Raw genomic sequence first — 27,373 nt, 5'->3', positions numbered from 1 at the left:
TATGGATGGCAGTGAGTGCACTTCAGGTTAATTGTAGTGAAGGGGCCTGCACTGCTTCTAACTGGAATCCAGGGGCCTGAGCGAGATACTGGGAAAATGCCCTGAAGTATTTCAGGCTGGATTGGGCAAGATTTAAGGTGCTTTGGCCAAAATCCATATCGACGCAGCAGCGCAGCCGAAATATTTCAGGGCCCGCCCAGTCTCTTAGACATTGTTGGCAAAAGTGGAGATTGAGCTCATCCGGCTTGAGGAATTAGGCATCATCCTTTCCGTGCACTTTGCAGATTGGGCAATGCTAGTGGTTCCAGTGTTGAAGCCAGTCAAGATGGTCCTGTTATGCAGGAATTAGAAATTGACGGTAAATACGGCTTTGAGTCTGGACCACGACCTGATACCCTGCATTGAGGACCTTTACGCTACATTAACACGTGGACTTTCATGGACCAAACTTGGTATGGGTCATGCATATTTGCAACTCGAATTGGACCCAGCCTCCTGCTGTTATATCACGATCAACACGCACTGTAGGAGTACACCAGGTCGCCTTTTGGTGTGTCATTGGCCTGCGCTATGTTCCAGTGGGTAATAGAGAACATCCTGCGTGGGTTACCCCGTGTGTTGGTATATTCAGACAACGTGTTGACCACCCGCGCAACCACACAGGAGCATCTGGACAACCTGGCGGAGATTCTCCGGCGTTTTACGGAGTCTTTCGTCCGCCTGCGAAAGGCCGAGTGTGTTTTCCACGCCAAAGCGGTGATGTGTTTGGGGTCTCGGGTGGACTGCGAGGGCTTCCACCCGGTCACAGAGAAGGTGTGTGCCATTCAGCAGGCAGCTGCTCCTCCGAGCGTCACGAAGCTTCAATCGTTTTTCGGGCGAGTGAACTATTATGACAAGTTCATCTCGAATCTGGAACGATTCTGCCCCCCCCGCCCCCCCCCCCCCGCCCCGCATCTACCTTTGAAGAAAAACCAAGACTGGGCATGGAGCAGGCCACAGGAAACGGCTTACAAACAGGTAAAGAAACAACTTTTGTCTTGCGGGTTGTTGAGTCATTGTGATCCCGATAAGCTTCTCATCATCATGTGCAATGCGTCGCCTTACGGCACTGGGGCTGTTCTCTCACACAGGATGGCAGATAGAAGTGAGCGGCCAATTGCTGTCGCCTCTTGGACGCTGGCTGTGGCCGAACGCAACTAGGCACAAATAGAGAAGGAGGGTCTGGCGGTGGTTTTCACCATTTAGAAATTCCATCAATACGTGTACGGCCGCCATTTCACCCTCATCATTGACCACAAACCATTGCTTGGTTTATTCAAGGAGGACAGGGCCATCCCGCCTATCGCTTCCGCGAGGATCCAGCAGTGGGCCCTTTCATTGGCCTCCTATGAACACTTGTTCGAATATAGGCCGATTGCACATGCTGATACGTTGAGCCAGCTACCCTTGCCGACTAGCCCCCCATCTGCTCCCGACTTCCAGGACTCATTGCAGGTCACTGCATCTAGGATCCGTGAGTGGACCCAAACGGACCCGGTTTTTTCCAAGGTTCGACATCTTGTGTTATCTGGTGGACTGCGGTGGACTGCATCGACAGCTCCCAGGTGAATTACAGGCTTACTCATCCAGGAAATCTGAATTTAGTGTGGAGGATGATGTCCTGTTTTGGGATAGGTGTGTCATCGTCCTGGAAAAGGGCCACAGTTTTGATTCTGCAGGGCCTTCACAACCGACACCCAGGGGCTGTTAAAAATGAAAATGTTAGCACATCTGGCGGCTGGATCTGAACATTTTGCCAGGATGTTTCAGCGGAAATGTTCCTCCTCCTAATTGACGCCCATTCCAAGTGACTGGATGGTCCACAAGATGGGGGCAACTACCTCCAGGGCTGCGATTGAAAGGCTGCCTTTGTCTTTCTGTACCCATGGCATACCCGAGGTGTTTGTCACAGACAATGGCACACCTTTTATGAGCGAAGGGTTCTCGGGGTTTCTGAAGGCCAAAGGGGTATGACACATTCTGACTGCCCCGTGCCACTCGGCTTCGAATGGGCTAGCAGAGAGTGTGGTCCAGACGTTCAAACACGTCGGCGAAAACAGACTTTTGGGTCAATGGACACTAGACTGACCCGGTTCCGGTTTCGTTACAGGATCACCCCACACACCGTGACTGAGATGCTGATTGGGCAGAGACCTCAGACCTGCCTTAGCATGGTCTTCCCTGACATCGGCAGGAAGGCGCGCCACAACCAAGACATGCAAAGGCGTTGCCCTGCTTGACCTCGACCACCCAGGCCCTTCATGCGCAGTGTATGTCCGAAGTTTTGCAGATGCTGCCAAGTGGACCTCCAGGACCGTAATCCACCAGACAGGCCGGTTTCCGACCAAGTACAAGTCCAGGATCGTGTAATGCATCAGCACGTGGATCACATTAGGTCCAGGCGATCACTTCTTTGTCAAATTCCCCATGAACTAAAAGTTTTTGTCCAGCCGAACCTGAGCCCAAGTGGACCAGATCAGAACGCCAACGGGGTCAAGTCGCCGACATGAGATAGGTCATTGACACAGATTCAGAGATGGCGACACAGGGCGGCATGGTGGCGCAGTGGTTAGCACTACTGCTGCACGGCAACGAGGACTCGGTTCGATCCCGGCCCTGGGTCACTGTCCGTGTGGAGTTTGCACATTCTCCCCGTGTCTGCGTGGGCCTCAACCCCACAACCCAAAGATGTAGAGGGAAAGGTGGGTTGGCCACGCTACATTGCCCCTGAATTGAAAATTGGGTACTCATAATTTATAATGAAAAAAAGGAAGAAAAAAAAGAGATGGAGACCCAACCGTCGGTGGTCTCTGACGGGGAGTCCACAACGTAGCAGACTCCAGTAGAGATTCCGATTCCAGTTGGAAGCGATGTTCACCATCTCGGTGCACGCCCCCTGATCCTGTGCGGCGGGTACACAATGCACAGATGGAATTCAAGCTGTCGGGCGCCTTCCATTGCTATCGTCATCGGATGATTCTTCGGACTTTGCAGGGGGGCTGTCATAACCTGCACGGGATTATGTAATGGTAATGGTTAAACCCCCCGTGAGGCTGGCTGAATGGGAGCTCCCCATTAAAGGGGCAGAGAATCCTAAACCATGTATAGCTAAATTTCTGTATAAAGTTGGCCAGTTTGGGTAACGACAGGAAGGAGAGACCCAGCTGGGATCTATCCTGCTGTGTAAATAAAGTTAAATAAAACTTTATTTCTTTCTACAACTCCCTTCACGGTCTACTAAACTTGCTCCGCGCATTAGAGGACTTTCCCCCACTCTCACATATTCTCTTCCTCACCCTCATACATTCTCTCCCTCACCGCCTGACACTCTCCCACATCCCCACAAATACTCTCCCCCATCCCCACATACTCTCTACCCCCACAGACTCACCCCTCCATCCCCACACACTCTCTCTCCCCAACACACCCTCCCGTCCCACACTCCCCACCTTCACACGCTCCCCCACAACCCCACACTCGCCCCACCCCCACACCCTCCCCCATCCCCACAAACTCTCTCCCCCAGACAATCCCCCTCTATTTCCACACACTCTCCCATCCCCTACACCCCCACACTCTTCCCCCCCTCACCCCCACACTCTTCTCCCCTCACCCCCACACTCTTCCCCCCTCACCCCCACACTCTTCCCCCCCACACTCTTCCCCACCCCACACTCTTCCTCACCCCCCACACTCTTCCCATCCCCCACACTCTTCCCCACACTCTTCCTCACGCCCCACTCTTCCCCACCCCCCACACTCTTCCCCACCCCCCACACTCTTCCCCACCCCCCACACTCTTCCCCACCCCCCACACTCTTCCCCACCCCCCACACTCTTCCCCACCCCCACACTCTTCCCCACCCCCACACTCTTCCCCACCCCCTTCCCCACCCCCTTCCCCACCCCACACTCTTCCCCACCCCACACTCTTCCCCACCCCACACTCTTCCCCACCCCCACACTCTTCCCCACCCCCACACTCTTCCCCGCACTCTTCCCCACCCCCACACTCTCCCCCACCCCCCTTCCCTCCACTCTCACACACTCTTCCCGTGCCTCCCCCATCCCCAGTCAACACCCACCTGGCACAAACAAGCAAAACGATCAAAAACAAAGGACGCAAACATTAAGACAAACTAAAGAACGAAAAACACAAAGGGAAAAAAAAACTTACAGGAATATCCAAAGTCTGTGCGACCTTTCTGTTCTGTGGAAATTTGATAAAATAAACCTTCAAGAAAATAAGCAAAACAAGAAAAGAAAAATGGATGAAAAAAAATTCAGGGTTCATAAACATATAACTTATAAAAAATGAGAATCAGCTAGCCTCCGGAAACACATTTGTTTCAAATTCTCTTTAATCGGTGGAGCTGGTAAGTGCTGCTGATTGGATTGGATTTGACCCATTACAGTGTAATGGCCAGGCTGATTGTATTACTGTGTTGAACCAGGTGTCATGCAGACAACTAAGAAGTGTTCACATCCTTCTATGGGGAATCTAATGGAGGGAATTGTTTTCAATGTCGATCGGCATTAGCATATGTAAAGGCTCTTTTGGCTTTTAAATGCGGCCCATATGCTGCCTGTCTCTGAGCACATGTGGGGAGATACTCCAGGCTGATGCTACATAATCACACTGGTTGAGTTTGTGCAGAGGGCTGGTGCCCTAAGGCTACAGGTTAAAGACCCACCGTCAAGAGGTCAGCTCCTGTGGGTGATCTTCCCCATTAGATTTAATGTCCTTCCAATCGGAATGAAGCCATTATGATATCTGCAGCAGTTTGTGGTGTGGGGAGGAATAGGGTTGCGGATAACCTTCCTTGAATCCTCCAGAGATTAAAATAGCAGGGAATTATTCGCAATAATGGACACAAGGCTTCTCTTAGATGAACGGCCTCTCTTGAGGAAATAAAAGAATGGAAAGCCTGCATGGGCTTCGAGACAACCCTGTGAGTGTGTGGCAAGGGCTCGATGAGCTTCAAATGGCATCGCTACGTAGCCGGGGAGCCTCTACGGACCATACTAACTGATACAACGGCACGCTTCATAACTATGTCCTAGTTATCACAATGCCAGCTTGTGTTAACGTGGCGGGTGTTGAGTTACAAGATTGAGAGGTCTGATTCGTCTCATGAGAAGAGAGACGAATTGTCCTGGAAACATTACTGGGAGTTTGACTTTCTGGGCCCACACACACAGCTCGGTGCTTGTAGAATGGTATAATGGATACAGCGGATGAGGCCATTTGGCGCTTGGAGATCTGGATCTCAGAGCGAGAGCAAATCAGCGACTTCCACTCACCTGCCCTTTCCCTGTGCAAGTTTCTTGTTCTTCAGGTGCTTATTCAAGTCACTCCTGTAGGCCACAGTTCAATCTGCCTCCACCACACTCTCAGGCAGTGCACTCCAGATCCTAGCCACTCGCCTCGTAAAGGCATTTTTCTTTCTCATGTTGTTGTTGGTTCTCTCACCAAGCACCTTAAATCGGTGGCCTCTGCTTCTCGACTCTTCCCCCAATGGGAACGGGTTCTCCCTGACTACTCCGTCCAGACCCCTCAGGATTTTGAACAGCCCCATCAAATCTCCTCTCAATCTTCTCTTTTCTGAGAAGAACAACCCCATCCTCCAACCTAGCCACACAGCTGAAGTCCCTCATCCCTGCGACCATTCTCGTTAATCTTTTCCTCACCCTCTCTAAAACCTTCACATCCTTCTTAAAGTGTGGCTCCCAGAACTGAACACAACTGGGCAGCCGCGCGATAATTAGTTGCTTTCATTCAACACTTCCAATTATTTGTTTTGAAAATGTTGGAGGCGGGGAAAAGGATTGTTTGACTGACCACCCAAGATCATCCCGTCAGATAACAAAGATCCGTTAGCTTTGCTATTAGCTTTAGGTGAGTAGGGCGTTGTGACGAATGGGCATTTTGGGTGACCAATGGCCGGTCTGTTGGGGTTGCAGCTGGAAGGTCACGTGACACTATATCCAGGAATACATCCAATGTGAGTTGGCAACTCCATTCCACCGCCATTCTACAAGCAATGGTTTGGTCAAGTTAATCTTACTTCTGTTACTATCACCATCATTCATAAACACAAGAAAGGCACATTTCTTCTAAAAACGAACAAAGAAAAGTACAGCACAGGAACAGGCCCTTCGGCCCTCCAAGCCTGTGCCGACCATGCTGCCCGTCTAAACTAAAATCTTCTGCACTTCCGGGGTCCGTATCCCTCTATTCCCATCCTATTCATGTATTTGTCAAGATTCCCCTTAAACGTCACTATTGTCCCTGCTTCCACCACCTCCAGTGAGTTCCAGGCACCCACTACCTACCCTCTGTGTAAAAAACTTGCCTCGTACATCTCCTCTAAACCTTGCCCCTCGCACCTTAAACCTATGCTCCCTAGTAATTGACCCCTCTACCCTGGGGAAAAGCCTCTGACTATCCACTCTGTCTATGCCCCTCATAATTTTGTAGAATTCTATCAGGACGCCACTCAACCTCCGTCGTTCCAGTGAGAACAAACCCAGTTTATTCAACCTCTCCTCATAGTTAATGGCCTCCATACCAGGCAACATCCTGGTAAATCTCTTCTGCACCCTCTCTGAAGCCTCCACATCCTTCTGGTAGTGTGGCGACCAGAATTGAACACTATACTCCAAGTGTGGCCTAACTAAGGTTCTCTACAGCTGCAACATGACTTGCCAATTCTTATACTCAATGCCCCAGCCAATGAAGGCAAGCATGCCGTATGCCTTCTTGACTACCTTCTCCACCTGTATTGCCCCTTTCAATGACTTGTGGAGCTGTACACATAGATCTCTCTGACTGTCAATATTCTTGAGGGTTCTATAATTCACTGTATATTCCCTACCTGCATTAGACCTTGCAAAATGCATTACCTCACATTTATCCGGATTAAACTCCAACTGCCATCTCTCCGCCCAAGACTCCAAATGATCTAAATCCTGCTGTATCCTCTGACAGTCCTCATCGCTATCCACAATTCCACCAACCTTTGTGTCATCTGCAAACTTACTAATGAGACCAGTTACATTTTCCTCCAAATTATTTATGTATACGACGAACAGCAAAGGTCCCAGCACTGATCCCTGCGGAACACCATTAGTCACAGCCTTCCAATCAGAAAAGCACCCTTCCATTGCTACCCTCTGCCTTCTGTGACCTAACCAGTTCTGTATCCATCTTGCCAGCTCATCCCTGATCCCGTGTGACTTCACCTTTTGTACCAGTCTGCCATGAGGGACCTTGCCAAAGGCCTTACTGAAGTCCATATAGACAACATCCACTGCCCTACCTGCATCAAGTTAGTGAGACACAACCTCCCCTTCACAAAACCATGCTGCCTCTCGCTAATACGTCCATTTGCTTCCAAATGGGAGTAGATCCTGTCTCGAAGAATTCTCTCCAGTAATTTCCCTACCACTGGCGTAAGGCTCACCGAACTGTCATTCCCTGAATTATCCTTGCTACCCATCTTAAACAAAGGAACATCCAGTCCTCCGGGACATCACCTGAAGATAGTGAGGATCCAAAGATTTCTGTTAAGGCCTCAGCAATTTCCTCTCTAGCCTCCTTCAGTATTCTGGGGTAGATCCCATCAGGCGCTGGGGATTTATCTACAGTAATATTTTTCAAGACGCCCAACACCTTGTCATTTTGGATCTCAATGTGATCCAGGCTATCTACACACCCTTCTCCAGACTCAACATCCACCAATTCCTTCTCTTTGATGAATACTGATGCAAAGTATTAATTTAGTACCTCACCCATTTCCTTTGGCTCCATACATAGAATCCTTCGCCTGTCCTTCAGTGGGCCCACCCTTTCCCTGGCTACCCTCTTGCTTTTTATGTACGTGTAAAAAGCCTTGGGATTTTCCTTAACCCTATTTGCCAATGACTTTTCGTGACCCCTTTTAGCCCTCCTGACTCCTTGCTTAAGCTCCTTCCTACTTTCCTTATATTCCACACAGGCTTTGGCTGTTCCCAGCCTTCTAGCCCGGACAAATAGCTCCTTTTTCTTTTTGACGAGGCCTACAATATCTCTCGTTATCCAAGGTTCCTGAAATTTGTCATATTTATCCTTCTTACGCACAGGAACATGCCGGTCCTGAATTCCTTTCAACTGACATTTGAAAGCCTCCCACATGTCAGATGTTGATTTACTCTCAAACATCTGCCCCCAATCTAGGTTCTTCAGTTCCTGCCTAATATTGTTATAATTAGCCTTCCCCCAATTTAGCACATTCATACTAGGACCACTCTTATCCTTGTCCACCAGCATTTTAAAACTTACTGAATTGTGGTCACTGTTCCCAAAATGCTCCCCTACTGAAACTTCTACCACCTGGCCGGGCTCATTCCCCAATACCAGGCCCAGTATAGCCCCTTCCCTAGTTGGACTATCTACATATTGTTTTAAGAAGGCCTCCTGGATGCTCCTTACAAACTCTGCCCCGTCCAAGCCCCTCGCACTTATTGAGTCCCAGTCAATATTGGGGAAGTTAAAGTCCCTCTTAACAGCAACCCTGTTGCTTTTACTCCTTTCCAAAATCTGTCCACCTATCTGCTCCTCTATCTCCCACTGGTTGTTGGGTGGCTTATGGTAAACCCACAACATTGTGATGCACCCTTCTTATTCCTGATCTCTACCCATATAGCCTCGCTGGCGTCTGAGGTGTCCTCCCGCAGTGCAGCTGTGATATTCTCCCTAACCAGTAGCGCAACTCCTCCACCCCTTTTACATCCCCCTCTATCCTGCCTGAAACATCTAAATCCTGGAACGTTTAGCTGCCAATCCTGTCCTTCCCTCAACCAGGTCTCTGTAATGGCAACAACATCATAGTTCCAAGTACTAATCCAAGCTCTAAGTTCATCTGCCTTACCTGTTATACTTCTTGCATTAAAACATATGCAGTTCAGGCCACCAGTCCCGCTGTTTTCAGCAACATCTCCCTGTCTGCTCTTCCTCAGAGCCATACTGACCCTATTCCCTAGTTCTCCCTCAATTTTTTAACCTTCTGACCTATTGCTCCAGTACCCACCCCGCTGCCATACTAGTTTAAACCATCCCGTGTGACACTAGCAAACCTCGCGGCCAGGATATTTATGCCTCTCCAGTTTAGATGTAATCCGTCCTTCTTATACAGGTCTCACCTGCCCCGGAAGAGCTCCCAGTGGTCCAGATAACAGAAACCCTCCCTCCTACGCCAGCTTTACAAAAGAGTAAAATAAATTTAGGGTGGCCAGTCATGATAACTTGAAAATCCTGCAGAATTAGCAGTCCCTCCATTTCCATTCTTCCAACTCAATCTCCTCTTAACCTATTATAAAAAAGGCCTTTTGTTTTTATTGCCGAGTCCCTCAGGACTATGCATTAATCTTCAGCTGTTAAGGTAATGAGGCAGCATGGAATTCTGGGGCCTTACAGTTGCCAACTATGAACATAGAACATAGAACAGTACAGCACAGTACAGGCCCTTCAGCCCACGATGTTATGCCAACCATTTATCCTAATCTAAGATCAACCTAACCTACACCCCTTCAATTTACTGCTGTCCATGTGCCTGTCTAAGAGTCGCTTAAATGTCCCTAATGACTCTGACTCCACCACCTCTCCAGCAGTGCATTCCACACACCCACCACTCTCTGTGTAAAGAACCTACCTCTGACATCTCCCCTATACCTTCCTCCAATCACCTTAAAATTATGTCCCCTTGTGACAGCCATTTCCACCCTGGGGAAAAGTCTCTGGCTATCCACTCTATCCATGCCTCTCATCACCTTGTACACCTCTAGCAAGTCACCTCTCTGCCTTCTTCACTCCAGTGAGAAAAGCTCCAGCTCCCTCAACCTTTCTTCATAAGACATGCCCTCCAGTCCAGGCAGCATCCTGGTAAATCTCCTCTGTACCCTCTCCAAAGCATCCACATCCTTCCTATAATGAGGCGACTAGAACTGGACACAATATTCCGAGTGTGGTCGAACTAGGGTTTTATAAAGCTGCAGCAAAATCTCACGGCTCTTAAACTCAATCCCCCTGTTAATGAAAGCCAACACACCATACGCCTTCTTAACTACCCTATCAACCTGAGTGGCAACTTTGAGGGATCCATGTACGTGGACCCCAAGATCCCTCTGTTCCTCCACACTTCCAAGAATCCTGCCTTTAACCCTGTATTCAGCATTCAAATTCGACCTTTCAAAATGAATCACTTCACAGTTATCAAGGTTGAACTCCATCTGCCACTTCTCAGCCCAGCTCTGCATCCTGTCAATGCCCTGTTGTAACCTGCAACAACTCCCAACACTATCTACAACTTCCCCAACCTTCATGTCATCGGCAAACTTACTAACCTACCCTTCCACTTCCTCATCTAAGTCATTTATAAAAACCACGAAGAGTAGAGGTCCCAGAACAGAACCTTGCGGAACACCACTGGTCACCGACCTCCAGGCGGAATACTTTCCATCCACCACCACTCGCTGCCTTCTTTCAGCCAGCCAATTCTGTATCCAGACAGCCAAATTTCCCTGTATCCCATGCCCCCTAACTTTCTGAATGAACCTACCATGGGGAACCTTATCAAATGCCTTACTGAAATCCATATACACCACCTCCACTGCCTCGTCACATCCTCAAAGAAATCAATGAGGCTTGTGAGACATGACCTGCCCCTCACAAAGCCATGCTGACTATCTTTAATCAAACTATGTTTTTCTAAATAATCATAAATCCTATCTCTCAGACTCCTTTCCATAATTTTACTCACCACAGACATAAGACCGATGGGTCTGTAATTCCCAGGGATTTCCCTATTCCCTTTCCTGAACAGGGGAACTATGGTTGGACATATTCCTGGCGATTTCATCATGTGACTTTCCATGTCCAATCACCCTGCCTGGCCGAAAGGTCAATGAATAGAACAAAAGTATTCAAAGAATATCAATTTTAATGCCCACCCAATTGATTCATGTCTGTGTCGACAGTGGTTTAGCAATGTAGCGCTTGTTTCTCTGAAGGAGAAGATCATGGGTTCATGTCCCACACATCTGGAGATGTGAGCGCACAATCTTTGCTGACCCTTCCAGCGCAGTACTGAGGGATTGCTGCACTGTCTGAAGAGGCGTTCTTCAGAAGGGACAATAAACCAAGCCCCCGTCTACCCTCTAAGGTAGATATAAATTATTCCCACGGCACTATTTGGCAAAGAGCAAGGGCGTTCTCCCTGGTTTCCTGGTCAGGACTGACATCTCAACAGTTCAAAGTAAAAACCAGGAGTGCTGGAAGAATTCCAGCAAATTTGGCAGCAACTGTGGCGAGACCAACAGAGTTAACGTTTCGAATCCGACTTGACTTCTTCAGAACTCTAAAGGAGAGTCGAATTGGACTCGGAAAGTGAATTTGTTTCTCTCTCCACAGATGCTCTCAGACCTGCTGAGTATTTCGAGTACTTTCTGTTTTTAATTTCAGCTTTCCAGCCTCCGCAGTATTTTGCTTTTACTTAAACACAGTTTATCGGACGGTTCATCTCAGCGCTGTTTGTGGGAGCTTGCTGTGTACAAATTGGTTACCGTGGTTCTTACATTATAACTGTCTACACTTCAAAAGCATTCCATTGGTTTGAAAGTGCTTTGGGATATTCTGGGCTTGTGATAGGCGCTATTCCAATGGAAGATTTTATTTTTTCCTTAACTCCCATCTATCAGATTTCACACTTGCGTTCGGAATCAGAAATCCTGGCTGATTTGCCCCATCTCGATCTCAAGCTAACGATGACCCTCCTCCTGGGATCTGACCAATCAGCATTCCCGGTCACGGGAGAAACATCAAATTTCCTGGTTCACGCAGTTTAATATCAAGCTGGCCAATCCATTGCCATAACATCATAAAACCTTACAGCACAGAAGGAGGCCATTCAATCCATCACTCCCGTTCTGGCTCTTTCCAGACCAATTAAACCTGGAAGTGAAGGGCACCATTGAAACATGTCCGAACTAGTCTTGTGCACCTTAAAATGGAACTCCAGAGGAGGCCGGCGAATCATGTCCACATGTTTTGGGTGTGTCGGGAGGGGAGTGATTTGGACAGGATTTGCAGATGTAATGTTGAGGATTTTGGGGGTAACGGTAGCTCCGAGTCCACAGGTGGCAATATTTGGAGTGTCGGAGGACACGGAGGTGCAGGTGGGGAGAGAGGCCGATGTTTTGGCCTTTGCCTCCCTGATAGCCCGGAGATGGATTTTGTTATGCTGGTGGGTCCTCGGAGCCCCCGAGGGCGGGGGGCGCAGGTGAGCGATTTGGCGGAGTTCCTGCACTTAGAGGAAAATCAAGTTCACCATCGGTGGGGTGCAAAGGGAGGGGTTCACCTCGAAGTGGATGCTGTTCATCGACTTCTTTAACGAGTATTGAGTCGTCAGCGGCGGAGGGGGGTGTCATTTTCTGTCTGGGTTAAGAGTTTAAAAAGGGAGGGGCAGGCGCTGGGGTAGAATTAGAATGGGGGGGGGAAAGAGAGATTTTTTTGGGGGGTGTAAGGAGACTGTGGCTGTTGGCTATTGCCGCAGTTTGATTTTGTTTTTTAGCTCTTTGTTATGCATATATTTGAAAATGTTCCCAATAAAACATTTTTCAAAATAATAATAGAACTCCATTATTATTGGTATTACGGATTTTTACTGGGAATAGAACATGTTGAACTGTTTTTTCCTCATGGAATAGTCCCACTCTCCCTTTGCTCTTTCCCCCATATCCCTGTAAATGTCTCCTTTTCAAGGACATGCCCAATTTCCTTTTTTCAGTTCTCTCATTGGACGTGGTTGTTGCCGGTTGGGGCTGGGTTTGTATCCCCTCCCTAATTGCCCTTGAACTGAGTGGTTTGCTGGGCCATTTCAGAGGGCAGATAAGAGTCAGCCACATTGCTGTGGGTCTGGAGTCACATGTGGGCCAGACCGGGTGAGGACGACAGATTTCCTTCCCTGAAGGCTTTAAGGCCAATCATCAAACTTCTTTAATTCCATTTTGTTTCTATTGAATTCAAATCGCACCATCGGCTGCAGGTGGGATTTGAACCTGGGATCTCTGGATTACCAGTCCAGCGACAACACCACTACGTCACTGCCTCCCCAAAGGTTACCTTTGACTCTGCTTTCCTCACCACTTTCAGACGGTGCCTTCCCACCTTGAGATCGGGGACAAACATTTCTCAGAATGGTTCTGTGAGGTCTGTAACGCACTTGGGTTTTGTGAGTCAGACTGGGATCTGGAATGCAGTAGTGCCATCGAAGAGAGTGAATATCTGGCTTGCTTTCGTTAGTACACACAGTGGTTAGCACAGTTGCTTCACAGCTCCAGGGTCCCAGGTTCTATTCCCGGCTTGGGTCACTGCCTGTGCGGAGTCTGCACGTTCTCCCCGTGTCTGCGTGGGTTTCCTCCGGGTGCTCCGGTTTCCTCCCACAGTCCAAAGATGTGCGGGTTAGGTGGATTGGCCATGATAAATTACCCATAGTGTCCAAAAAGGTTAGGTGGGGTTACTGGGTGGAGGCGTGGGCTTAAGTGGCGTGCTCTTTCCAAGGGCCGGCGCAGACTCGATGGGCCGAATGGCCTCCTTCTGTAAATTCTATGATCAAAGTAGCAGAGATTAGTGCCACACAGGGTGCTCACTCTCCTGAGCACTGTGATTTACTCACTTCTACTTCAGTTCTCTACCCAAAGGAAGGTTCGATCCACATCGCCAAAACCTCCCTCAGGGCTAGGACAAGGAGGGAGGTCCCAAATCCAAACCAGCTGGAATGTGGATCAAACCCTTTGCATTGGCACCAATCTGAACCACACCTGCCATCCAGTCAACTTATCCAATCGGCGCGCCCAGAGTCTGAGTTGCAACACACACTTTTACACACATGTTGCAGTCTGGAGCTATGGATAGTGAAGGTAGAGGTTCCAATTGATTTCCATCATGTGGCTGACCTGGAATTTCTCCCATTCTAACCCCCTGCCATTGGTGTGTGTTGGAAGGATTTCCAAGATGATATTTAACCACTTTGATATATAGGTATTACACACGTCTGCTCCCGTATTGAGTGGCTGAGGTGAGTAGCCGAGATGCTTTCACGGGGAATCTTGCTGGGTATATGGGGGAGAAAGCAATAGGAGGATATGCTGATGGACTGGGAGAGGTGAAACAGGGTTGGGAGGAAGGTTGTGTGGAGCATAAACTCCGACATGGACCAACTGGTTTATTTCTGTGCTGCAAATTTTTATCGAACAGATTGAGTACACGACAGAACCGCCTTAAATTATTCACGTAAAATTCAAAACTTGCCTTGAACAAAATTTTGGGTTATGAATTGAAAACAATCTTCAATTATATACGTTAGCAAATGTAACAAAATGTTTTCGTAGAAAACTGCAGCTCATTAACATTCGAAAGAGTTTTAAGTGGCAAATGGATTTGACCTCATTGTGATTCAACATTTAACCCTTCACGGCCCACGTTGTGACGGGCAGGTTTGTAAACTGAGCTGTTCCTCATTAAAGGTGAAAGTGAAGTTCCCAATGACATTGATGTCTTCTAGACGCATCTGTTGTCCCTTTACTTGTCCCATTACCGTTTCACCATCAACTCTTTTGTCCTCATGTCTCTCCTATCTTCCACGCTGTCACACTTCCCTTCTGTGCTCGTCTCCCCTTCCCCTGCCTCGGTATTTCCTTTAAACATTCAATCTCCAAGTGATTCCAGTACCGATGAAGAGTTGTCAATCTGAAATATTGGGCGGGACATTCCTCCCCTCCATGTGTCCTGCAGGGGAGGAGGCGTACGGCGGGGGGGGGGGGGGGGGGGGGGTGGGCGTCGAGCAGGACCGCAAGATCCCGCCAGGGTGAACGGCCAGAAAATACCCCCCATCCCCATTAACTGTGTTTTCCTCCCTCCGCGGATTTTGCCTGGCCTGCTGAGTACTTCCAGAATGTTCTACGTTTTACTGATTATGACATTTATATTCTCTGTGTTAGGCATCTGCTCAGCGCATATCACTCTGAAGAGATTTTAATCTCTTGTCTGTGATCTCAGTCGCAGCCTGTTCAGCCAAGGTGATCCGAACCTTGCATTGGAAGTTCCTGCGCTTACAGGCCATGAAAAGAAAAAAGCTGCCATTTATACAGCAACTTTCACAGCCTCAAGACTTTGCAATGAGCTGTCCAGTCAATGAGGTACTTGTGAAATGGAGTCACTCTTGGTAATGGTGACTTCACGCCACAAAAGACAATGGAAGCCTAATTTCAATAAATTGGGCGTCAGGGCTTTGCTTCGGCAGTGTGGGACAGAATGAATAGTTTTCAGGATGGTCTTGGAATGCGGGTGTGGGTAGTTCTGATTCTTTAAAGCTCCTGCATTAATGTTCAAAAGATCATGGTGGCGCAGCGGTTAGCACAGTTGCTTCGCAGCTCCAGGGTCCCAGGTTCGATTCCCGGCTGGGTCACTGTCTGTGCGGAGTCTGCACGTTCTCCCCGTGTCGGCGTGGGTTTCCTCCGGGTGCTCCAGTTTCCTCCCACAGTCCAAAGATGCGCAGCTAAAGTGGATTGGCCGTGCTAAATTGCCCCGTAGTGTCCAAAAAATTAGGTGGGGTTACTGGGTTACGGGGATAGGGTGGAGGTGTGGGGTTAAGTAGAGTGCTCTTTCCAACGTCCAGTGCAGACGTGATGGGTCGAATGGCCTCCTTCTGCACTGAATATTCTATAATAAGATTCTCCTCTCTACATGAGTACATGTTCCAACAGAATTAACATTTTCAGCCTGGATGACTTCGTCAGAACTGAAGTTCAGAGTCACATGGACTCAAAATGTTAATTCTGTCTCTCTTTCCAGAGACGCTACCAGATCTGCTGAGCTTATCCAGCATTTCCCGTTTTTATTTCAGATTTCCAGCGTCTGCAGTATTTTGATTTTATTTTACTGTTGTAATGTCAGAAACGGGGCAGCCAATTTGCAAGCAGCAAGCTCCCATAAACAGCAATGTGATAACGACCAGAAGGATAAATATTAGCTCCACAACACTGGGGAGAACTCCCTTGCCCTTCTTCGAGATAATACCTTGGGATCTTTTGTGTCCTGAGAGGAATGACGTGACATCTCACCCGAAAAGCGCCATCTCCGACAGTGCAGCACCCCCTCAGTGCTGCATTGCAACAGCAGCCTGGAGTGTTGGGCACATACCCACTGAGCTACCACTGACACTTTCCCCCAGCCCAAATACATTCCGCCACCCCATGGCTTTCTCAGTGACTGTGAAAAGTGCTGGGAAGCTGAACAAATGAGAGGGAAATAAATTTTAATTAAAAAAATAAATAAAATCGCAGCACTTCTCTCAGGTCATCAGTACCACAAAACACCTGAAGGTGGCACTGAAGAAGCCCCGGTCACCTACATGCTCAGCAGTGCCACCTACAGAGACACAAGAGTATTGCGGCTGTTTGCAAATGCACGTTTACAACCATTAAAGCTGTGAGATTTATATCTGCTTGGAAGGAAGGATTTGTCCGAAGCATCACACTCCAACTTGTATCTTTTTCAAAACCTTGTCACAAATAAGAGAAAGTCTGTGATTCATAACTTTCCAATTTGATGAAACAATATTGTTTCTTTCTTTGAAACATCTATAAATGTCCATTGCTGTTTATCCCCCCTCGCCTGGCAGAACTTGACACTTCATCAACATTCACAATTGGATAGGCAGGTGAGGGAGAGAGTGAACAAAGACTGACATTTCTAAAGCGCCTTTCACAACGTCCCAAAGCGTTTCACAGCCAATGAAATGCTCTTGAAGTGCAGTCAACGTGGCAGCCCCGACCACAATGAAATAAATGATCAACTAATCACTTTTCGGTGCTGCAAGGTTGAGAGATAAATGTTGGTCAGGGCTCTGGCTAGCACCTCCCCGATCTTTTCCGAAATAGAGACAGAGAATGGTTTCTGTCCAGCTGCGAGGGAAGTCAGCGCCTGGGTTTAATGTTCCACCCAAAGGACAGCGGGGCCAACAGCGCGGCACTGGGGGTTTCAGCCGAGTACTGTTTCAGTACTCGCGTTGCGGGAGTGGGGCTTGAACCCATGATCTTCTGGGGAAGGCGAACGTTTGTTGTTATTGCTACGGGTAAAAACAATAGTCGCATATCTGGAAAAGTGTGACATTGAACCTCTAATGGGTTTGTACCACAATCAGGTAATATGGAATTAGGTCCATGGTAAATCTTCAGGGGCCACCCCGTTCATGAATCATCCCTTTAAGCCTGGTTCGTCACCACGGTAAAGACTTTAGGATGCAGAACGGAAAGGGAACTGAGTACATTATGGGTGTTGGACGCAGTTGGGGCTGGAAACAGCTTCTGATTGTATTTACTCCTCCCATGGATCCCGACTCACACACACAAAGTAGTCCCACTGAGCGCAAGTTGGCTGCCACATTTCCCAACTTTATATCAGTTGGTTTTAATTGGTCGGCTGCAAAGCAGTTTGCGATGCCCTGTACCATAGGATGGTTATGAGGCCATTCGACTCGCTGTGGCAATGACAGCTCTCTGCAAGAGACCCTCACTCCCCTGCGTTTTCCCTGTAGACCCGCAATTTATCTTCCTTCAGATAATTATCCAATTCTCTTTTGAAGACCTCCACTATCTCTGCCCCCAACACATTATATTAATAATATTTATTGACACAAGTAGGCTTACATTAACACTGCAATGAAGTTACTGTGAAAAGCCCCTAGTCGCCACACCCCGGCGCCTGTTCGAGTACACTGAGGGAGAATTCAGAATGTCCAAATTACCTAACAAGCACGTCTTTCGGGACATGTGGGAGGAAACCGGAGCGCCCGGAGGAAACCCACGCAGACACGGGAGAACATGCAGACTCCGCACAGACAGTGGCCCAAGCCGGGAATCGACCCTGGCGCTACGAAGGCATAGTGCTAACCACTGTGCTACCGTGCTGCCCACAGGCGAATGCATTCCAGATCCCAAACACTCGCTGCAGAAGGCAGGTTTTTCTCATGTTCATGTTGCTTAATTTGTCAATCAACCTAAAATCAGTGCTTTCTGCCTCTTGATCCTTCCGCAAATGGGAACATTTTCCGTCTGTCCACTCAGACCAGATAACTCCTGGATTGTGACCAGTCTGCTCGTAATCTTCGCAAGTTTCTCCTGATGTTGCAAAAGGCGCTGTATAAATGCTAGTCTTTCTCTTTTTTTAAAGCGTTGACAGGTAGAAAAAGCGCAGAGGAGAGGGTTGGAATGTGCCAAGAGCTAATAGTATTAGAATAGGGATCAGGGCGAGAGAGAGGCAGGGCAGAAAAGGCTGGCGTGGAAAGGTTTAAACGCATGAGCACTTCAATTGTTGCAACCAAGGTAGGGTCTTCCCCGGCTCCTCACTTACTTTGCATGCATAGGCCGTCAGTGCAGTTTTTGGAGTCTAACACCGGTCCTTGACAGTCCTTCCCGCCGGTTTTAGGGGCAGGGGCCGTGCACTCCCTCCTCCGCCAGTGCATGCATTCCGTCCCACACGGTGACCATTTGCTCCACTCCGTCCACCCACCATCAACTACAGTTCGACAAGAGAAAAATATCAGTACAAAAGTATGATAAGGATTAAAGGTGCTGTGGTGATGGGGGGGTGTTAATGAGCCAACTTCATGGTATTAATGTTACGTTAATTGTATTGTTATGGTTAAGGATAAACAGGTGGAGGACATTGAGTGATTAAGTACCTTGAGCATATATAAAAAGGGATTTTCGTGACTGGTGGGTGCTGTGGGGGTTGGGTACATGATCACCCCCGGGACTAACATTCTAATTTGAATGAGTTTCGTCTTGGTATTTTACTTTAGTTACAGCGCCCCATGAAGGATTGTCACCCACTCTCATTTGTTTAATTTTCTGATTACTGGTTATGTAAAAGGGGACCTCCGGGACCACAGGGACCACAGGGGTTGGGGTACATCATCACCCCCGGTAATGACACTTAGGTTTAATGAGTTATGTTTCTTTTTGGAATTTTGTTTTAGTTACAGTGCCCCACTAGGGCGCTCTCACCCTCTGTCATGTTTTTGTTTAATGTATTAATTATTGTTTGATTAAAAGGGCATTAAAAGGGAGTGCCGGGACACTGGGCTTGGTACGCAGGAGGCAGAGATATGTAATGCTGCATTCTGTGAATAAGCCGACCATCAAGTAAATGATTTCCATCCAGTTTCAGCCTTCACTATCTGGCTGGGATTCATTTGTCACATTGGGGTAGGCTCCTCAGATCTGAAAGAACCTATTGCTCATGAGACATCTCTCCCGCATTTGCAGACGTGAAAGATCTTTGGATTTAAGTACCAATGGTGCCCAAATTGTACAGATCGATTGGCTAAGGTTGTGTTATTGCCTCCAACCTGCTCCATAAGGAAAAAGAAGATAAGCCCAGAAATCTGTGCCTACTACATTGCACCAAGGACATTTGGGATTGGCCTGGAATCACTTCCATGCACTGATATGCAAGAATTCTTAATATAAGTACTAAAACGGGTTGACGCAAATAAATTACTCTCTATCCTCCCATCTCCATCAGGGTTGCCAACTGGGTTTGGGCATATTCCTGGAGGTGTCATCACATGACCTCCTGTCACCATCTGACCCTCCCCCACACTCCCACCATTGGTTCATCCTAGCCATGCCCACCGTTGAACAGCCAATCACAAAGCCAATTTATTACCTGATTGGATGATGCTTGACTGTCAGTGAACCAACCTCATTTCCCCCTTCACTGAAGCTTTTTTAATATAGATATAGTGAACTGAAGTGATCAGCAAAAACGGATTCGCCGACCGCCGACGCAGAAATCGCGTTCGCCAATCAGCCGGAGAATGCGTTTTTATGCTGGAATCAGGAGCGCCACCCCCACAGAAAGCCATCGGAAAGGCCTCAGGACGTCACCTGAGGCCCTCCCCCGATGCTCCGCCCCTGATGGACTGAGTCCCCGACGGCGTGGGGCGCGTGTCCTCAGAACTTTCGAGAACCTCGCGTGGCGGCTGCGGACTGCGTCCAGCGCCGCCACAATTGGGGGGGGGGGGGGGGAAGACATTCCGCTAGCAGGGTGGGGCTTCAGCAGGGGCTGGGAGGACTGATGGGGTGTGGTCCGGGGGTGGCGAGGGGGGGCTACAGGGGGGCAGTTTTTAGCAGGCGAGGTCCGCGCGTGATTGGCGCCATGTTCCACAGTGCGGCCGGGGGGGGTGGGGGGGGGGGGGGTGGGTTGCCAATCCTAATTCTTAGCAGATATTTGGAGGCCATCTTGAAAATCCCTTCAGCGGAGACTGGGAGTTTCTTAACATCAGCCACAGAACTGGGAATGCCGAACCACCATGGGTCAGGTTAGGTCGCATGAAGTTGTTTCTTCGACAAACGCAAAAGACTTCTCCAAACAGGGGCCGCTAATTTCTCAAGAGAGACAAAGGGAAGCCCACAAATGCTGTTTAAACGTCTCTTTCTCTTCGTGGCACCAATCTTAATTTCAAACACTAAACCCTACCCGTGTGTGATCGGTAGAATTGATTCCACATTGCACCGTCCATGCCCTGTAGAATCTTGCTGCAGAAAGAGAGGCCATTCTGCCCATCGTACCAATTCTGACTCTCAGAAAGGACTTCCCCTGCTCCGTCCCATGGCCCGGCAAGATTATCCCTTCGCTGATTTATCAAATTCCTATTGGAAAATTCCCATTGAAATTTCTCCCGCCTCCCTTTCAGACAGCTCCTTCCAGATCATAACTCACTTCCTCGAAAAGTATTCTCCTCAACTACCATCTGACTTTGGAATCATAGAACTCCCTACAGTGCAGAAGGAGGACAGTCGACCAATTGAGTCTGCACCAATCCTCTGAAAGAGCACTCGGCCTAGACCCAACCAGAGGATTAAGAGAGGCGATTAAAGTGTGTCACACTGTCACCAAGGTGGTATATAGGGATAACGTACAGCCAGGCAGAGAGGATTTGGTAAGGGATGAGGTGTTTGAGACTGCAGTAATCTTTACATTAACAAATACTGTATGGCACATAAACAATAAGCCTCGGATCTGTGGATATCCCAGTAATATGGCCATGATGAACAAATGTCTTAGGTTATGACGAAAGCTGCTGAACTCTTTCAGGTCAGGCGCTATCACCAAAAACTCAAGTTTTATTTGAAACACATTGAATATATAGGAGGCTAGACTCTCAAATCTATCCCATTTGGAGGATCTCAAAGTCAACCTCACTAATTCTCATATAACCAATTGATGGTTTACTGTAATATGAAAGGTTAATGTTGTAGGATTTCATTTTCACCCACTGGGCATTTATCAGATGAAGCAGCTGTGGCAGTTTAAGGGGCGGGGGGTTGGATGTGATTGGCCTGATAGGGGTCTCGCCCACCAGCCAGAGAATTGGTGGGAAATCCTTGTCAGTTCCATGGGGAAGGCCCAATGGTATTGCTCATCAGGCACTTAGGTGGACACTATCAGGACTTCTCCGGGATTCAGGACCCCGGTGATGGAAGTCCTGCCCGCCAGGAGCTGTTGACCAGTCAGATTCAGCCATTCTCAATTGCTTGTTAGCACCACCAAGAGCAGTGGCAGCTGCAGGTATTGCACTCTTCAGAGGCCCAAGATCACTGAAGACTCTAGACCAAAGATGGATGAGTCTAGGGTGGGGGCCAGGTGGGTTGGAGGTAAGGGCAAGTGACACCTTTCACTCCCGGTGATGGGTCCTTCCATCAGGCAGCTGATAACGAAGGACCCCAACCCTTCACATCTGAAGCTGCTGACAAACCTAACAGGGATTGCATTAAGTGGCTCTTACTCAGGAATAACCTGCTCGCCGATGCTCAGTTTAGGTTCTACCAGGGCCACTCAGCTCCTGACTTCATTGGTCCAATCATGGGAAAAAGAGCCAAATTTAAGAGGGGAGGTGAGAGTTCCTGCCCTTGATATCAAGGTACCATTTGATCAAGTGTAGCATCAAGGACCACTAATGAAATTGAAGTCAGTGGGAATCGGGGAGAAAATTCTCCGCTGGTTGGAGTCATACCAACCACAAGGAAGGTGGTTATGGTGGTTGGAGGTCAATCATCTCAACTCCAGGACATCACTGCAGGAGTTCCTCAGGGTAGTGTCCTAGGCCCGACCACCTTAAGCTGCTTCATTAATGACCTTTACTCCATCATAAGATCAGAAGTGGGGATGTTCGCGGATGGCTGCACAATGTTCAGCACCATTCGCGACTCCTCAGACACTGAAGCAGTCCATGTCCAAATGCAGCAAGACCTGGGCAATATCCTGGCTCGGGCTGACAATTGGCAAGTTAACATTTGCGCCACACAAGTGCCAGGCACTGACCATCTCCAACAAGGGAGAATCTAAGCCTCTCCTTTTGACATGAAATGAAATGAAATGAAATGAAAATCGCTTATTGTCACGAGTAGGCTTCAATGAAGTTACTGTGAAAGGCCCCTAGTCGCCACATTCCGGCGCCTGTTCGGGGAGGCTGGTACGGGAATGGCACTTGTGTGGCACATTCAATGGCATTACCATCACTGAATCCCCCCACAATTAACATCCAATGGGTTACAATTGACCAGAAACTGAACTGGACTAGCCACGTAAATACTATGGCTAAAAGAGCAGATCAGAGACTAGGAATCCTGCGGAGAGTAACTCACCACCTGACTCCCCAAAGCCTGTCCACCATCTACAAGTTACAAGTCAGGGGTATGATGGAATAGTCCCCACTTGCCTGGCTGAGTGCAGCTCAAACAACACTCAAGAAACCCGACATCATCCAGGACAAAGCAACCCATTTAATCAGCACTCCACCCATCAACTTAAACATTCACTCCCTCCACCACACCAGCAGTGTGTACCATCTATACGATCCACCGCAACACCTAGCCAAAGATCCTTAGACAGCAGCTTCCAAACCTGCGACTCTATCACCTACAAGGACAAGGGTAGCAGAGTCATGGGAACACCAGCATCTACAAGCTCCCTCCCAAACGGACACCACTCTGACTTGGAAAGAGATTGGCCGTTCCTTCACTGTCGCTGGGTCAAAATCCTGGAGCTCCCACCCCAACAGCACTGTGGGTGTACCTACATCTCAGAGACTGCAGCAGGTTCAAGAAGGCAGCTCACCACCACCTTCTGAAGGACAATTAGGGATGGTCAACAAATGCTGGCCTAGTCGGTGAAGCCCACATCCCACAAAATGATAAAATAAAGGCAGGTGAAAGGTGTGCGGCCTTTAAACCCCCGAGCCACCATTAAATTGCGCTGGTCTCAGGGGTAATGGGTGTCAATTGGCTTATCGATTATCCTAGTTAACACCCCACTACTGGGGGCCAGGAAGTCCATGGCAGACCCTTCAGCCCTCTGAGTTACTCACGTGGTGGGGGGGGGGGTTTTTGGGAATGGTGAGGGAGATTTTAGTGCCACTTGGGAGGCTGGGTGGAGGGCACTCCCATGATTAACCCAGGCCCAGCCACCATGGTTCCCGCTTCAAGAGGCTGGATTGAATTCTGCCCAGGCGGTACGATTGAGACGTTGAAAATGATTGATGGATCAGGTAGATGTAGAGAAATTATTTTCTCTGAGACGAGAGACGAGAACAAGGGGATACTAGGTTAAAGTTAGAGACAGACCATTTAGAGTCAGGAAGAACATTCACACTCAAAGTGGAGTGGAAATCTGCAACTCCACCCCCCCCCCTAAAAAACTGTCAAGGCTGGAGGTCAACTGAAAAAAACGTCAAAACTGGGCTCGGTAGATTATTTGGTATTAAGAGATACAGAATCAAGACCGGGAAGCTGGGTTAATATCCAGGACAATTAATGTACAGAACACGAGGACTATTAAATAATACCAAAAGAAGACAACAGAGTTCTTCAGACATTTGTGCAGAAGAGTTGGTGTGTCCAATCAATACTGGAAGGATTATGGAAGAAGAGCACATGATGGCCAGTGAAGGGAGCAGCTAGACAACATTAAAGGCTCAATCAGAATTCCAACAGCCAGGTTATCCATGTTGCTATGATCGCCTACACCACTCGGTACGGTGGTTAGATGGCAACGATACCGATCAGCCAAGGTCTAACTGAATGGAGGAATAGGTTTGAGGGGCTGAATGGCCTCCTCCTTTTCTTATATTCCTAAATTGCCAGCCCGCAGTACAAAGTTCCTGATCTTCACCCCATTTATTTCAGAGCAATTAAAATTGGGCGGGGTCGAGAAAGGGCAGACAATTGGTCAAATTATTGCCCAGTCAACAATAACAAAAATCTCCCCCAGTGCCTTTTATGGGCCCTGCTAGTCAATTACTTTGTATTAATAGACAATAAGTGCTATAAATCAATAGCCTAGTACAGAATTACAAGTCGATGTCTCATATAAGCACAGCTAGTCAATTGCTTAGTGTAGTATTACAGGACATCAATCTAGTCTGAGCACTAATCAATAGGCCAGTATAGACACTCTGATAGAAGAACATTTATCAGAAACTGCAAGGCAGATAGAGTACTCTCCCATCTAAATGATAATTGACATGAAATGTGTTCACTTGTTTCAATGGAAGAGCTGCCCTCTTTAATTTTAATGGGACAATGTCAATGTTGGAATAGAAGACAAAGGAATTCTGAATGAATGCATCGCTTCGTTGTACACGCGAATATACGAAAAAGGGGTGGGTATGAGGAAATAATACTTCGCCAAGCGGTGAGGTGCAGTGGGTGCTGTGAGTCTGTCGAGGTTCACATTTACCAGGGCACATGGTAGTGCAGGCAATTTTCTGGACGCTCTGTCCCTCGCAGAAGGCCCCTCCGTTGAGCGGTGCGGGATTGGTGCAGGTGCGTGTGCGCTTCTGGAAGCCCCGTCCACATCGGCTATTACAGGTAGACCACTCTATCCACGTCGACCAGCCGCCGTTAACTAGGGAAGAGGAGAAGGGAAGCGTGGGATGAGATGTCATTACGACAGCGTCTGCAAGGACTGTGAACCAAAACGCACAACAATCTAACTCGGCAAACGTTGATCCAGTTTGGTCCAAACCACATTTTATGCTTGATATGATGGGAAGTGAAACGTTTTAATCAGCGAACATTGAGAGGCTTTAATCATTTGAAGGACATTTTTTTGAGGGATCAAATACTAAAAATACGTAAAGAAACGTAAAGAAAGATCGTGGTCCCTTTTGTGCTCCGGGATGTCGCAAAGCACTATACCAAAGTTATTCGGTTTGAAGTGTTGTAATTCCTGAAATGTGGTGGCAATTCTACACACAAGCAATGAGATAACTGGCCAGATTATGGGCGGGATTCTCCCCCCCCGCCCCCCCCACCCCGGCTGGGTCGGAGAATTGCCGGGGGCGGCGTGAATCCCACCCCCACCGGCTGCCGAATTCTCTGGCGCCGGTGATTTGGCGGGGACAGGAATCGCGCCACGCCGGTCGGGGGCCGTTGGCAGCGGCCCCCCCCCCCCGCGATTCTCCGGCCCTTGATGGGCTGAGTGGCCGCCCGTTTTCGGCCGGTCCTGCCGGCGTATGTTACAACAGGTACTTACTGCCGGGACCTGGTTGCGCGGGCGGCCTCCGGGGTTCCCCGGGGGGGGCGCAGGGGGATCTGGCCCCAGGGGTGCCCCCATGGTGGCCTGGCGATTGGAGCCCACCGATCTGCGGGCGGGCCTGTGCCGTGGGGGCACTCTATTCCTCTGCGCGGGCTGGTGTACCCGTCCGCCATGACCGGTACAGAGACGAATCCCCCCTGCGCATGCGCTGGGATGACACCAGCACACGCTGGCGCTCCCGCACATGCGCCCAACCCGCGCCGGCCGGCTGAGGCCCTTCACCGCCGGTTGGCATGGCGCCAAGCCCCTTCCGCGCCGGCCAGCACGGCGCAAACAACTCCGGGGCCAGCCTAGCCCCTGCAGGTGCGGAGGATTCCGCCCATTTGGGGCGGCCCGATGCCGGAGTGGTTCACGCCACTCCTTCCCGCCGGAGTTGCCTGCCCCGCCGGTTTCCGAAGAATCCCGCCCTACTTGTTTTTTGTTTTAGTGATGTTGGGCGATAGAATGATCGTGGACTAGGACACCAGGGAGAATTCCCCCCCCCCCTCCCACCCTTCTCTCCTCTAAACTAGCACCATGGCATCTTTTAAAATCACTAACCTTGTTATCTGCAGCAGTAAAATTCTCTACCTGTTGTTATCCTCCAATGATAATACCCTGGAAAATGCTGTCAGTGTAGGGGTTGTGAAGGCTGGGCAATACTGAGCAGCAACCTTACTGGTTTTGTGGTTGCTATTGTGGTCACGTTGACTCCCAGCTAAGCAATATCTCAATTTTAATTTCTTATCCCTGTTTACAAATCCTTCCATGGGTCTCTCCTCCCCCTACCTCCTCCAGCCCGGCTAAATTCTCTAAGTTAGACAATAGGACGTATTAGCAGATGTAACCCATCGAGTCTGCTCCGTCATTCACACTGATCTGGCATGATCCTCAACCCCACTTTCCCGCCTTATCTCCATAACCCTTGATTCACTTCTTGATTAAAAATCTGTCTCTCTCAGCCTTCAACATACTTGATGACTCAGCCGCTACAGCTCTCTGCGGTGAAGAATTCCACAGATTCTCTACCCTCTTACAGAAGAAGTTCCTCCTCATCCCGATCATAAATGGGCGACCCCTTACTCTGAGATTACGCCCTCTGGTCCTAGACTCCCCCACAAGGGGAAAGATCCTCTCAGCTTCGACCCTGTCAAGCCCCCTGAGAATCCGATATGTCTCAATCAGGTGCCCCTTATTCTTCCAAACTCCAATGAGTACAGGAATTCCAACAAAATTTTGATTGTTAACATGTGAAGAGCCTTGGGGTGCTATACAAATACAACTCATTGGTAGGATTTTCTGAGCTTCTCGGCCGGCATAATCTTCCATTCCCTATAAAGTAAACCCCCCCTGTCCATCAACAGATTACACAATGGGGGGGGGGGCATGTCTAGGCCCGTAGACTTTGGCGGGTCTGGAAGATCCCGTTGATGGACAATGGCTTGGCGCATCTGGTGTGGAAGAACCCCCGCATGGGGGAGCACAGGGAAATCCTGGCCATTGTTGTTGTTGTTGGGTTTGTGACTCAGGACCGTTTCTTCCCCTTGATTGGTATCATTAAATCACCAGGTGGCTCTCAAACTGGAGCTGTGCTAATCTCAACCCTGTGATGGTGGCCCATGCTCCTTCCTCCATCTGCAACGTGAAGGCAAT

At 48.8% G+C, this 27,373-nt stretch overlaps 1 protein-coding gene across 6 annotated transcripts in view; it reads right to left on the bottom strand.

Annotated features, from left to right (window-relative positions):
- LOC140408299 (netrin receptor UNC5C-like) overlaps positions 1 to 27,373 on the bottom strand; it is a 452,196-nt gene that overhangs the window by 59,317 nt on the left and 365,506 nt on the right. The window contains exons 6-8 of one of the 6 annotated variants that reach the window (XM_072495295.1): positions 24,881 to 25,048; positions 18,488 to 18,652; positions 4,217 to 4,273 (exon numbers count right to left, since the gene is read on the bottom strand). The exons of 1 other annotated variant lie outside the window; for it this stretch is intronic. In XM_072495295.1, coding sequence (XP_072351396.1) covers positions 4,217 to 4,273; positions 18,488 to 18,652; positions 24,881 to 25,048 — 390 coding nt within the window. The remainder of the gene's footprint in view (positions 1 to 4,216; positions 4,274 to 18,487; positions 18,653 to 24,880; positions 25,049 to 27,373) is intronic. 4 more of the 6 variants (XM_072495296.1, XM_072495297.1, XM_072495298.1 and 1 more) reach the window with 4 other exon arrangements.

The sequence above is a fragment of the Scyliorhinus torazame genome, chromosome 3, assembly GCF_047496885.1.
Source record: "Scyliorhinus torazame isolate Kashiwa2021f chromosome 3, sScyTor2.1, whole genome shotgun sequence".
In the NCBI taxonomy this organism is placed as follows: domain Eukaryota; kingdom Metazoa; phylum Chordata; class Chondrichthyes; order Carcharhiniformes; family Scyliorhinidae; genus Scyliorhinus; species Scyliorhinus torazame.
This window is presented reverse-complemented; position numbering and strand designations above follow the sequence as displayed.